Source organism: Dasypus novemcinctus, chromosome 19, assembly GCF_030445035.2.
Source record: "Dasypus novemcinctus isolate mDasNov1 chromosome 19, mDasNov1.1.hap2, whole genome shotgun sequence".
In the NCBI taxonomy this organism is placed as follows: domain Eukaryota; kingdom Metazoa; phylum Chordata; class Mammalia; order Cingulata; family Dasypodidae; genus Dasypus; species Dasypus novemcinctus.
In genome coordinates, this window is record NC_080691.1 from 78,651,302 (window position 1) to 78,665,761 (window position 14,460).

Genomic DNA, 14,460 nt, shown 5'->3' on the forward strand with positions numbered 1-14,460 from the left:
ATTCAAAGGGCTTAACATGTGAGAATAATTTGGCACTATCAGGATTGAAAATGCACAAAAGTGAAAATTCACTGAACTTTATATGTATAATATGTGCACTTTTCTGTGTATATATGCATATTTACATATCTTAATAAAATGTTATAGAAATACACATACACATTGACACCACAATTCCACATTCAGAAATATATCCCGAAGAGATATTCATAGAATGCACACAAATAACTTGCTATACACCCAAAGATGCACATTTTAGCACTTTACTGGCAAAAACTTGGAATAAACTAAAAGTCTATCACTGGGATTTTGGTTGGATGAATTGTTGTATTAGAGTAATCCTAGCTGCTGTAACAAATAAACCCCACACTGTCAGTGTCCATTTTATTTTCCTAGGGCTACAATAGCAAAATACCACAACTAGGTGGCTTAAAACAACACTTTTCTTGTCCCACATTTCTGAAGGTTAGAAGTCTGAAATCCCTGTAGAGGATAATCCTTCTTGACTTCTTCTAGTATCTGGTGTTTGCTGACAGTCCTTGGCATTTGTTACCTTGTAGAAACATCACTCCAATCTCTACCTCCACCATCTTCACATGATATTCTCCCTACTGTCTGTCTGTGTTCAAGTCTCCCTTCCTATAACAACACCAATCATACTGGATTATTAGGCCCACTCTAGCTCACTTTGGCCTCATTTCAACTAATCACATCTTCAAAGACCTTTTTCCAAATAAGGCTACAGTTACAAAAATGGGGGTTAAGACTTGAACATACCATTTTGGGGGACACAATTCAACCCATAAAGGTGGCTAAATGGGGTAGCAGGTGTAGCTCAATGCTTGAGTGCCTGCTTCCCATGATAAGGTCCTGGGTTCAATTCCTAGTATCTCCTAAAAAAAAAATAAAAATAAATTTAAAAAGTGACTCAGTGAAAAGAAGTTTAGTTCTCATTCATTTATGGGGTCCAAAGCAGATGTTTCTGACCACTGGGTGTCTTTCCTCCATGTAGTAACTCAGGGACCCAGGATCGTTCTGCCTTGTGGCTCAGATGTGCTACAGCCTCAGAGTCTTCTGCAGACAGTGGAGAAGACATACCTGCTTTATAAAAACCCAGGCCTGGCACTAACATATATATCTTACCACCCAAAATCAATAGCCATATCTGGATGCAAGGGTGAGCTGAGAAAAGAAGTACTTGGTAGGACAGTTGCCTCCTAGTGACAATTCCGCATTAAGGAAAGGAATGGATATCAACTTTTTGATTGTTCTTTCACTAGTTAACTATCTCTGGCACAATTGTAGTCCATGGATACAATGAAATACTATGCAACTGTTAAAAAGCATGAGTTAAGTCTAAATATACTGGCTTGGAAAGATGTCCATGACATTCTTAACTTTATATTATAGGACTATTTTTTTCTTTGTTTCTTTATTAGAGAAATACAGCTTTACAGAACAATCTATAAAATATTTAAACATTCAAAAGTAAAGAAAATAGCATAATAAAACCCCAGGTACCTATTACCCTGCTTCAACAGTTGACAAGTTTTGCTGCTCTTGTTTTGCAAAATAAGTGAAAGAAGCAAGTAGGAGGGCAGTCCAATAGAATTTTCTACAATGATGGGAATATTACAGATATGAGCTATCCAATTACATAGCCACAAGTCACACGTGGCTGTTGAAAAGTTGGATTATGGCTAGTATGACTGAGGAAGTGAATGCTTAATTTTTAAAAATTTTATTATATTTAAGTGTAAATAGCCATATATGCCTAGTAGCTACCATACTGGACAGTACAAAAGAAAGCACATATTGCACGATCCCATTTATGTTAAGAAAATTACATGAACTTGTAAATCCTTATTTGTAATCATATATTTACCTGACTGTGTTTTAGATTAGAACCTAGCCTTGAGGGATTCTAAGCTTTTAACAGTGGTTACCTCTGGGTATTAGGATGAGGGTGGGGAGAATTCACTTTTAACTATCTAGACGTCTGCGTTGTTTGAATCTTTTTACAACAAGCAATGATAACTTTGTAAAAAAAAAAAAGGACAAAATTGCACAAAAATCAGTATTCTTATGTGTTTTAGGTCAATTTCCCTATAAGCACAGTATAAGATGGGGATTCTAATGTGAATAATTTGAAGGAGGCCTTTCCAGAGATACTGTAGGGGAGAGAGGGTAGCAGGGCAGGACAGGGGGAAAAGCTAGTTTCCTAAATGTGGTTTCAGGAGAAGTTCAGGCTCAGCCTGATCCCACTGGGGAGCTCTGGAGTGGGAATTGCAACACAGAAATCGACAAGTTCAGAGGCAAGAGGGTAGGCTGGGCGGGTATATTCCCTTATGGCTCAGTCATTGCTCCCAGACACCCGAAGCAGCTGGAGAATGGGTACGCTGGCTTAGGAAAGTGAATTGGCGTGTGTGTGTGTGTGTGTGTGTGTGTGTGTGTGTGTGTGTGTGTGAAGAGCAGCTGGTAGCCCGCCTCTTGCATTACAGGATGTGAGATCTCATGAGCCAAAATAGATAAGTCTCCAGGAGGAGATGGGCCAGGTCCACATGGGTCAAGGAGGACCGGGATTTGAATGGCGGACCTCCCATGTGGTAGGCAGACGCCCTATCCATTGGGCCAAGTCCGCTTCCCTCTTTCCTCTTCTTATAGATAGGAAGTGGCTGTCGAAATGTTTGACTGTCTCTGGTAAGACCCTCCCCAGGGCTCAAGCTCTTCATTTTCTCATTTGGTTCCTGGGCGTCTGAGAATCCCCTGACTGGATCTCCTAATGCAGGGGTCCTTAACCTTTTTTGTTCCACGCACCCCTTTGCCAGTCAGGTGAAAACCATGGACCCCTTCTCAGAATGTAGATGCAGATAGTTATTTTATTGTATTTTTTTAGTTTCTCTGTCTTTATTTTTTTTATTTATTTTTAATTGTCTTTTTATAAAAAAGACACATAGATCACAAAACATGTTATGTTAAAAAATATAAGAGGTTTCCATATACCCCACACCCTACCACACCCACTCCTCCCACATCAACAACCTCTTTCATCATTGTGGCACATTCTTTGCATTTGGTGAATACATTTTGGAGCACTGCTGCATAATGCATGTATTATAGTTTACATTATTTTATGACACTCAACATTGGCATGTCTTTAAATTAAATTTTAAGATTATTCAAAATTACATTTTACAACTTTCCCATAATTTGCACACCTGAAAATCTAACACTGCCCAACATCTGTTCAAACTGTCATTTTCTGCAAGCATATAGAAATTAGTTTTCCCCCGCCATCATAAAACCATCTCCTCCATCCTTACCAACCTTTTTGCAGGCAGTTATCTACGGCATTCATAACATGTTACATCAAAATAAAAAAGTCATACTAAGTTCACACTATACTGTGCATTATTTAATAAATACATCACCCTTGCACCAACAAGTCCCCCAAGAATAATGTTGTTTTGCATTTTCAATTCAAACTTATGGACCCCCTGAAATCTCTGGTTAAGAACCCCTGTCCTAATGGGATTGTTGTGAGGATCCTACTCCAGGTGGAGTTGTTGAGCGTGTGGGATTTTGTGTCCCACTTCTTCCTGGGTTCGAATCTTCCTTCTGGCACTCAGTACCACGGTGGCTGCAGGTATTGAGTAACTTTCCCAGGACCTCAGTTTCCAAAGCTAAAAATGAAGGCAAGAAGAGTTCCAACCCAATACAGGGTTTCAGCAAGGATTAAATGAGATATGAAACAGGCAGTGCCTTGAGTGGAGACCGGAGCATAGCGTCCAACGGTGTTAGCTATTATTATTATTTTTCTGGGGAGGAGAAACATGATCTGCTCTTACTGGCTGAGCCGCAGCTGAGTGGAGGCTGACAGCCAGTGAGGGACAAGGGCAATGACCAGGATTTCTAGATCGCCTCCCAGCATTCGACCCTTCTGCTCTGCCACTCGCTCCTCTGACCCTGGCAAGACCCGGGGCAAGAGACACAAGCTCTTCGGGCGTCCAGTTTCCACATCTGTAACATGAAGCCGTAACGTTTACCTGGAAGTGGGGCGACTTGCTATCCTGCTTTGAGCAAGACTGGGAGGTTTTGCCAAGATGGGGAACTTTCGGTTCTAAAAGCAGAAGAGTCTTGGGTAATCTAGGAACTCACCCTACCTTGAAGGTTATTTGTGGGGACTGCAGAAAATGCGTTGAAGGAGACGGGTGCACAGGAGTTGCCTACGAAACGGAAATTCTTGCTGTATTTTGGAAAAAGTCAGTTGCCTCTCTGAGTCTCATTTTCTGTTCAGGTTAAGTTGAATGACCTTGCCCTAACTGTTTTCGTTATGATCGAGGATTATGTGAATTTGTCTTAGAGTGGCATGGGTCTTGGTCCCCACAAACCATCCTTGCGGGGCACACTCCTTGCACGTGGGGCTCCCCTACGTGGGGGACACCCAGCACTACTCCTGTGCCAGCTCACCACACGGGCCAGGAGGCCCTGGGTTCAAACCCTGGACCTCCTATATGGTAGACAGATGCCCTATCAGTTGAGCCAAATCCGATTCCCTGTTCTGAGCTCTTTAATTGCATCTCAGCAACCCTGCAGAGACGGTACTGTTACTACACTTATTTTTTAATTTTTACTGGGTTTGTAAAGGTGTAATGTCTTTTTGAAGGTGATCTTTGTTTTATATTTTTTTCTTATTTATTTTCTTTTAAATGTTACATTAAAAAAATATGAGATCCCCAAATACCCCCACCCCACTCCTCCCACATCAACAACCTCTTCCATCATTGTGACACATTCACTGCACCTCATTTTATAGAAGAGAAAAGTGACTCAGAAAGAGGAAGTGAAATGTTCAAGGTTACACAGCTAGCAAGTGCCCAAACCCTGTACTTTGAGTACTTTCAAACACCGGGCATGGTGTTCATCTATGAGATTTCGAATAAATGATAGATGGCAGTTGGCCAGATGCTGGGATGCATTGGATCTTGGAGACCTGGTTCCTTTTATACTCAGCTTCAGTGTCATAGCCTGTTTCAGTTTGCTAAAGCTGCTCAAAGCAGATACCATAAAATGCATTGGCTTTTATAATAACAATGGAAATTTACTAGCTTACAAGCTAGTTTTGAGCCGAGGAAAATGTCCAAAGTGAGGCATCTTCAAGGCGATGCTTTCTTCCTGAAGACCAGCTGCCGGTGATCCTGGACTCCTCTGCCACATGGCAAGGCCCATGGCAGCATCTCCTGGTTTCTCCCTTCTCTTCTAGTTTTGTTGCTTTCAGCTTCTTGCTTCCACGGCTTTCTCTCTCTTCGTCTAGATTTCATTCTCTTAAAAAGGACTCCAGTAAGAGGTTTAAGACCCAGCTGAATGAATTAAGATCCTATTCACCAAAAATCCTACTTAAAATGGGATTTTATATTATTTGTAATAGGGTCCAAACCCACAGGAATGGATTAGCTTTAAGAACACTTTTCTGGCGGCAGACTTGGCCCAGTGGTGAGGGCGTCCGTCTACCACATGGGAGGTCTGTGGTTCAAACTCTGGGCCTCCTTGACCCGTGTGGAGCTGGCCCATGTGCAGTGCTGATGTGCAAGGAATGCTGTGTCACACAGGGATGTCCCCCACGTAGAGGAGCCCCATGCGCAAGGAGTATGCCCCATAAGGAGAGCCGCCCAGTGCAAAAGAAAGTGTAGCCTGCCCAGGAATGGTGCCGCACACATGGAGAGCTGACACAACAAGATGATGCAACAAAAAGAAACACAGATTTCTGTACCGCTGACAACAACAGAAGCAGACAAAGAAGAAGACAGAGCAAACAGACACAGAGAACAGACAAACGGGGTTGGGGGGGGAAGGGGAGAGGAATAAATAAATAAATAAATAAATCTTCAAAAAAAAAAGAACACACTTTTCTGGGGGTACATACAGCTTCAACCCATTACACAATCTTCTCCACACATGCTCAATATAATGTGTGTGTATACTCATGTGCTTTGGTTGTAGGAGTGATTGATTGATTTATTAATTCAAAAATGTTTCTTTGGGCACCTTATATGCACCAGGGAAAAACACTAGACCCCACATGGCTGATGGATGCGATTCTTCTCCCTGCAGTTGCAGACACTCTCAGTTCCCTGGTGTGGTGATTGACCATCCTCACCTCCCTGTCAGCTGAGAGTAGGAGCTGCAACTCTGCTGAGGCTCAGGGCCCAGCTGGCACATGGACAGTCCAGGGATTCAAGTCTCCTGAGTATAGACCAACCCCAGCCCCAACCACAGGGTCAGTAAAAGTGACAGAAGAGGCATGTGTAGAAAGGTCACGTCTGAGTCCAACGCCATCACAATCAGGAGGAAAAACACTACAGATAGGGTTTTATGTAAGGCTCGCCTTTTCCCTGCCCTTATGAAGATGGCATTCTAATGTAAGAGGAAAAAATAAGGGAAAAAATCCTCTAGCCACAGATTTCCAATTTCTTTGGGGTGCTTAAGGAAACATTATGGCATTCTGTGGGAGTGGGCAATAAAAAGAGATTGAGTCTAAACCTGGCTGGGAACTGGAAAACATTCTTGAGGAAGTGATGCTTCAGTTGACACGTAAGGATGCCTTGACATTAGCCAGGCAAAGGAGTGCGGGTGGGAGAAGCATGCCCAGTCGCTGGCGCAGGAGGTGCAGAGGCCCTGGGGCTGAAAGGAATTTGAGGAGCTGAGGAAAGGTGGCTCATGGGTGAGTGTGGGAGATGTGCCAGAAAAGTTTGCAGAGACCAGGGCACGAAGGGCTGGCTCGTTTTTCTGGTTTTGGGTGAATTTGAGTCGTGAGCAATAGAACTAGAGGAGGAGGGTAATGGGAAGCTCGCGATGGAGAGACCACAAGCGGTCATTAGCCGGAAGCCTGCAAAGAGAAATGTTGCCTCTACAGATGAAAGAGGAACCTGGAAATGAGAAGAGAGATACGGTCTGAGTTGTTGTGAAAGAAAGGGGAATAGACACTGTGCTTGTAGGGGGAAAAGCCTGGATTACAAAACAAGAGTGCAAACTGATAACAAGGATCTCTTGCACTTTGGAGGCACTTTAGAAAGCTTTCCCATGCTTTCCCATCCTACCAACTGCTTCTGCCAAAAATGTTGGCGTTATCCTTGACTCCTCTTTTTCCTTCACACTTTGTATCCAAACCCACTGGCAAATTCTGAGACTGTTAATTTCAAAATAAAATCTAGAGTCTCATTCTCTACACTGCTTCCACGTAGGTTATATTCAGCATGTCATTCACCTGGTGAAATGCAGTCACCTCCTCTCCCGCTCTCCCGCTTCTTTCTCTCTCTAGTGTACTCTTCACCCAAAGGTCAGAAGGACCCTGTTAACATCTAATTCGTGCTGTGTCTTTCCTCTGCTCAAAACCATCCACAGCTTCCATCACTCTCTGATAAAAGGCCAAAATCTTCAATGGTCTACCAGACTTTACGTGATCTGTCTGAGTCACCTCCCTTCCCTCATCTTCTCCTGCTCTTTCCTCACCTACTCTGCTCCAACTGCGTGGGTCCCCTTGTTATTTGTGAAATCACCAGGCATGGTCCTGCCCCAGGGTCTTTGCACCTGCCTTTCCCCTCTTCCTGAAATGCTTTTCCCAAGATATCTTCATGGATCCCTCCTCACCTCCTTCAGATCTTTGCTTAAATGTCATCTTCTCAGCGAGGTTCTCCTGGCTGTACATTCAAAAATTCTATTTTCTTCCACTACCTTGCCCTTGCCATGTTTATTGAAAGGTCCTGGGAATTAGGATGTGGGCATTTCGGGGGTGGGGGCATTATTCTCCCTGCCACAAGAATGATATTACTCAGTGGGTCTCTCCTTTCACAACTAAGGGGCTGGCCTTGTATTCACAGAGGGCACAGTGTGGTGGAGATGGCCACTACAGGCTAATCACATAAATAATCAACCAGTTACAATTGTGATAAATGTCATAGGGGAGGGGCATAGGGGGCTATGGGGGAATCAGGGGAGGTTTCTTGGAGGCAGTGGCATTTAAGAAAGACCTGAAGAATGAGTAGGGTCTGACCAGGTAGACCAGAGGCAAGAGGGAGCAGACTGTGCGAAGGCCCTGTGGTGGGAAAGGATAGAAAGGGAGATTGACATGAGATGGGACTTAAAGATGTGATTGGGCCTGGTGGTTGAGGGCTTTATTGGTTATATTAAATCATTCTACTTGGGTTTTAATTCTAAGTGCAATAGGAATCATATGCAGGAGTGGGTGATTGAATGTGCATTCAGAGGTGGCTGCTCTGCCAATAAGGGACTGCAGGGGAAAGCGGAGTGGGGAATGCAGAATCCAGTGGAAGATCTTGACCAAATCATAGATATAGAGATGGGGAGAAGTGGGGTGATGTTGAGGAGGGAGAATCACAGGGCTTGGGGACTTGGGGTCCTATCAGATGTGAGGGTGAGAAGTAAACAGGCAAACAGAGGTACAAAGAGTGAAATCACCTGTTCAAGGGATAGATGATTTAGGATATAGTTGTTTTTTTTCATCTGTCCTTTGGCCAATGCTGTACTGTTTTTCAGGTTTTCATTGTGGTAACATATGTACAATTCAAACCTTCCCATTTTAACCAAATTTCGGTATAAAATTCAGTAGTATTAATTACATTCACCATATTGTGTTGCTATTACCAAAAATCCATTACCCAACTTTTTCATCACCTCCGACGGAAACGTTGCCTCCATTGCAATAACTCCCCATTCTCCTTACCCCCTAGTATGTCTCTGCGAATTTGCTTATTGTAGGTATTGCATATAAGCAAGATCATACAATATTTGCGTCTTGTGTTTGGCTTATTTCACTCAACATGATGTCTTCAAGGTTCATCCACACTGTCACATGGTATTAGGACTTAATTCTCTTTTATTTTTTTAAGATTTACTTTTTATTTATTTTTCTCCCCTTCCCCCTGTTGTCAGCTATCTGTGTCCACTCACCATGTGTTCTTCTGTATCTGCTTGTATTATCAAGTGGCACTGGGAAACTGTGTCTCTTTTTTGTTGCCTCATCTTGCTGTGTCAGCTCTGTGTGTGTGCAGGGTCACTCCTGGGCAGGCTGCGCTTGTTTTGCAAGGGGCGGCTCTTCTTGTGAGGCACGCTCCTTGTGCACGGAGCTCCCCTCTGTGGGACTCTCACATGATGCTAACACTGCTGGTCCTTGGACGACACTGTGAGTAGCAAGTGTTGACGATATTCAACTTCCTTGTTTAAGGACCTCAACTGTCCTTGCTCTCAAAGGCTGGGTCCCTTTGAAGGCCCACTCTGGAGTTTTAACCTTGCCCAAATTCTCCCTTCTAGGTGTGAACGAATGTTCAGATACCACTATATGCCCAACTTATGCGACCTGCACCAACACTTTTGAGAGTTACTTCTGCACTTGTAAAGAAGGCTTCCTGTCCAGCAATGGGCAAACGAACTTCAGAGGCCCAGGGGTGGAATGTAAAGGTGAGTTCATAGCCCCTCAAAAACTCCCAGCATTTGGTCAGAAAAGCAGGTGGAATCTGACTACGTAGCAGGCTTGTTTTCTTAAGAGTCTTATTTTGAAATAATGTCAAACTTACAAACTTACAGGACAGTTGCAAAATAATATAAAACTATAAAGAGAACTCCACAATACCGCTCCCTCCAGATATACTTACACACCAATTTTAACATTTTTGCTGCTCTTGTTGTATCTATCTATCTATCTATCTATCTATCTATCTATCTATCTATCTATCTATCTGTCTATCATCTATCATCTATCTAATCTGTCATCTAGCTTTATGTATCAATCCATCCATCAATCCATATACTCTATCTATCTATCTATATATCTATCCATCTATCTATCTTATCTATCTTTCTGTCTGTCTAATCCATCATTATCATATCTGTACACAGACATAATTTTATTCTTTTATTTCTGAGCATGAAAATGATTCCTGGTCACTGCAAAAACAATTCCAATGATTAAAGAATAACATTAGGATGAAAGCAAAAATAAAATTCATGTTATATGTCACTATCTAGAAATAACCACTGACTTAATTTGGGGAGCTTTCTTTCAGTTGCCTCTCAATGAGAATAATAAGAACATGGAACATTTATTGAGTGCCAGGTCCTGTGCTAGGTCTTTAGATGCATTTTCTTTTTTTTTTTTTTTTACTGGTTCTATGATCTCCTTACTTACTCTTTTTAAAAATATTACATTAAAAATATAGCATTTTCACATTTAACTTGAATGTAGGCATTGGCATTATCTCCATTGGACAGATGAGGAAACTGAGGCTTGGAGAGATGAAATGGCTTGCTCAAGGTCACACAGCTGAGCTAGACTTAAAACCCAGGCAGGTCTTCCTGACTCTGACAGCAGGTCTCTCAAACATGTCACCTCTTTAGTATACTTTAATTGTGAGGCATTGGGAGAAATTTAGTTAATCTCTCTAAACCTCAAAGTTTTCATCTGTTAAATGGTTGTAGAAGGGTACCTACATCAAAGACAGTTGGGAGGATTCAATGTCAAAATGAATGCAGCATGCTAGACACATGGGCAGTCTCAAGAGCTACTATTAAGATAAATACTAGAAATTTAAATAATTCCTAGAATGAATTAAGTTCTTTGTCTACATTTAATTTAAGTTCTCCACTTGCTGGTAAAGACCCAATTATGTCTATGAATGAGACTGGGAGTAGCAAACATTTTGGTTAAAGGCCAGATAGTAGCTATTTGAGGTTTGTGGGCTGATGATTTCAACGCTGCCATTGAAGTATGAAATCGACCGCAGATGACCTGTAAATGAATGGATATGTATGTGTTCCAATAAGACTTTGTTTTAAAAAATAGATTGCAGACTGAATTTGGCCCAGAATTTCAAAATCATGGATTTGATCCATGAATTTTGCCAACCTCTGGATAAAATAACTCATTTCTAGTGTGGTTTAAAAGAGTAGCACATCTTTCATCTTTAAAAAAATTTAATTTTAAAACCATTTTTAAGCATGTAAGTGGTATTTAATTAAATTCACTACATTGTGCTACCATCACCACCATCCATTACCAAGAATTCTTCATCACTCCAAACAGAAATTCTGTATCCATGAAGCAATAAGTAACCTCCGATTCCCTTCTCACTTCAGCCTCCAGTAACGTCTGATCTATCTTATGTCTCTATTAAGTTGCTTATTCTATTAATATGTATTTCATATAACTTGAATCATGTAATGTCTTAGTCAGCCAAAGGGGTGCTGATGCAAAATACCAGAAATCAGTTGGTTTTTATAAAGAGTATTTATCTGGGGTAAGAGCTTACAGATGCCAGGCCATAAAGCTTACGTTAGTTCCCTCTCCAAAGTCTATTTTCGTGTGTTGGATCAAGATGGCTGCTGATGTCTGTAAAGGTTCAGGCTTCCTGGGTTCCTCTTTTCCTGAGACTTGCTTCTCTTTCCTCTGTGTGCTCACTTGCTGGGTCTCCAGCTTAAGGCCTCAGCATCAAACTCCAACATCAAAAACCCTTCAACTCTGTCCTTTGCCATGCCTTTTATCTATGAGTCCCCACCCACCAAGGGGAGGGGGGATAGTCAACGCCTTACTGACACAAGAGTTTTACTTAATTAAGTAAGAGAAAAAGACCAGTTTAAAAACAATCCAATATTTCTTTTGGAATTCATCAAAAATATCAAACTGCTACATGCAATATTTGTCCTTTTGCATATGGCTTATCTGACTCAACATAATCTCTTCAAGATTCATCCATGCTGTCACATGTATGAGAACTTCACTTCTTTCTATATCTGAATAATATTCCATTGTATATGTATATTACATTTTGATGATCCACTCAGCTGCTAATAGACTCCTTCATCTTTGAACTTTAGTTCATGGGTTATTCCATGAGCTCAGTACTCTGGTGGAGACTTGGTTTTAAACTTTTATTTTTAAAGAAGCTTTAGATTATGTAAATGTTACATTGAAAACAGGAGATTCCCATATAACCCACCCTCTACCCCTCCCACATTTTCCCCCATTAACACCATCTTTCATTATTATGGTACATTTGTTACAATTGATGAATATATATTGAAGTTTTGCTATTAACTGTGATCTGTAGTTTACATTACGGTTTACACTTTGCACCACACAATTTATAGTTTTTGATAAAATGCATAATGGCCTGTATCTGCCATTGCAATGTAGTTCAGAACAATTCCAACGTCCCCCAAATGCCTCTTGTTATACCTATTCTTACCTCTCCCTCCCCTGAGAACCTCTAATAATCACTGACTTTATGTCAATGTTACAAGTTCTTCCATTGCTAGAATAATCAGTCTACTTTAGGCCATAGTTTGCATTTCCCCCTTTATGTTTATTCATTCCTCAATTTTGAGGATTATGGGATGACGATGCCCACACTGCTTCCAACTGAGAGGGGGCTTAAATTCCATGGGGCAGATGGGTGGAACTGTCTTGCTTGCAGTTGTAGATACTCTTTGTTTTTTGGAATGGGCATTGTCCACCATCATCCTTTTGTTAGTTGTCCTGGACAAGTCTGATAAATGGGAGAGTCAGGACTGGCTGCAACTCTACTAAGATTCAGGACTAAACCACAACATGAACAGTCAGAAGATTTAAGTCTCTGGGACACATATTTAATGGGTATAGTTCTAAATATAGGTTCAAATAAAAGGGGGTTAAGAACCATGTGAAGGAAAATTATAAATGAGTCTAACTCCAATACATTGAGGGATAGGTTGTCTTTTTATTTTATTTATTTTAATTTATTCCTCACCGCCTTGCACCTGCACTCACTGTGTGCTTTTGTGTCCATTTGCTGCATGTTCTTCTGTGTCTGCTTATCCTCTCTTCCCATCTTCTCTTTAGGAGGCACTGGGAAGTGATCCTGGGACTTCTGATGTGGGAGAGAGGCATTCAATCACTTGAGCAACCTCAGCAAACCTGGTTTCTGTTGTGTCTCTCATGGTCTTTCCTCTGTGTCTTTGTGTTGTGTCACCTTGTTGTGTCAGCTCACGGTGTGGGCCAACTCACCATCACTAGGAGGCCCCAGGAACTGAACCCAGGGGCCCCCATATGGTAGATGGGAGCCCAATCACTTGAGCCACATCCACTTCCTGATAGGTAATCATATATTCCAAGGAAAGGCCCACTGACAGGGTGCTGAATTCCTGGAGTTGGCTGTGCTGCCTATAGTGTCCAGATGTCTCTAGAGCCCTCAGAAGCCACCCTGCTTGAGGCACTGTTTACTGTGCACACTCAGTCAGATCCTCCTGAGATGTACATGAGTATAACCTCTACAATGATCTCCCAACTCACTTTGAAATCTCTTAGCTATAAAACTTCATTTGTACTTAATGTTTTCCCCTTTTGGCCAAGATCTTTTTTCCAAATGCATTGCTTATTGGCACTGGGTACTAATCCCTTGGTGCCAGGAAGGTTCATCCCTGGGAATCATATCCCACACAGGGGAAAGGTAGTATATTTATATGCTGAGTTTGAGTTAGATGGAGGCCACATTTGAACAACAAGGAGGTTTTCAGGAGGTAACTCTTGGGCAATATATATTACTAGGCTACATTCCAATTTCTGAAGAACAAGGCTCATAAGTACAAGCATCTATATCAAGGGCCTGGCATATTGATCTGTCCTCTTTTGCTAGGCACTGTCCATGAACTCTAGGGATCCTTGCCACTCCATTAGAGAAGGTAGCAGGACTCCCCAGGATGGGAAATCAATATTCTATTGGTTACTGTATGGGTCTCCACCCATCGAAACAATATCCATTGACCACTTGACCACATTTATATTCCATAGAGGCATGCCCCAGGTGCACTCATCCCGACACGTCCCTATACCTCAGATACTCCACACCAGTGATCTCCCCTGCCACAGTTGCAACTCTTCTGCAATCCAAAACCTCCCTCAAAACAAAGCCAAATAAAAAATACAAGGAATAAAAATAAAACATTAAAAAATTAAAAAGTAATTTTTTGCATTGTTTCCTTCATCACTGTATGATCTGTTATCTTTTATGTACAGTGACAATTTCTTCTGTTTTCTCTGTATGTTCCCCCAGTGTCTTTTTTTTTCCACTTTATTTTCGAAGAAATATTACATTACAAAAAAGTCAAATAGAAAATAAAGGAGATTTTCACATACTCCATCCTCTTCCCCTCTCACATTTTCTCCTATTAATAACATCTTACAGTGGCTGCTGGATGCGGGGAATGGGAGGAAGAGATGAGATGTGGAGGCATTTTCGGGACTTGAAGTTGTCCTGGGTGGTACTGCAGGGACAATTACTGGACATTGTAGATCCTCCCATGGCCCACTGGATGGAACGTGGGAGAGTGTGGGCTATGATGTGGACCATTGACCATGAGGTACAGTGATGCCCAGAGATGTATTCACCAAATGCAATGGATGTGTCATGATGA

The 14,460-nt window shown here is 41.7% G+C and overlaps 1 protein-coding gene across 1 annotated transcript in view; it reads left to right on the plus strand.

The window, feature by feature from the left end:
* LOC101418937 (adhesion G protein-coupled receptor E1-like) overlaps nt 1-14,460 on the plus strand; it is a 150,437-nt gene that overhangs the window by 5,366 nt on the left and 130,611 nt on the right. The window contains exon 3 of the mRNA XM_012525549.3: nt 9,328-9,474. Coding sequence (XP_012381003.2) covers nt 9,328-9,474 — 147 coding nt within the window. The remainder of the gene's footprint in view (nt 1-9,327; nt 9,475-14,460) is intronic.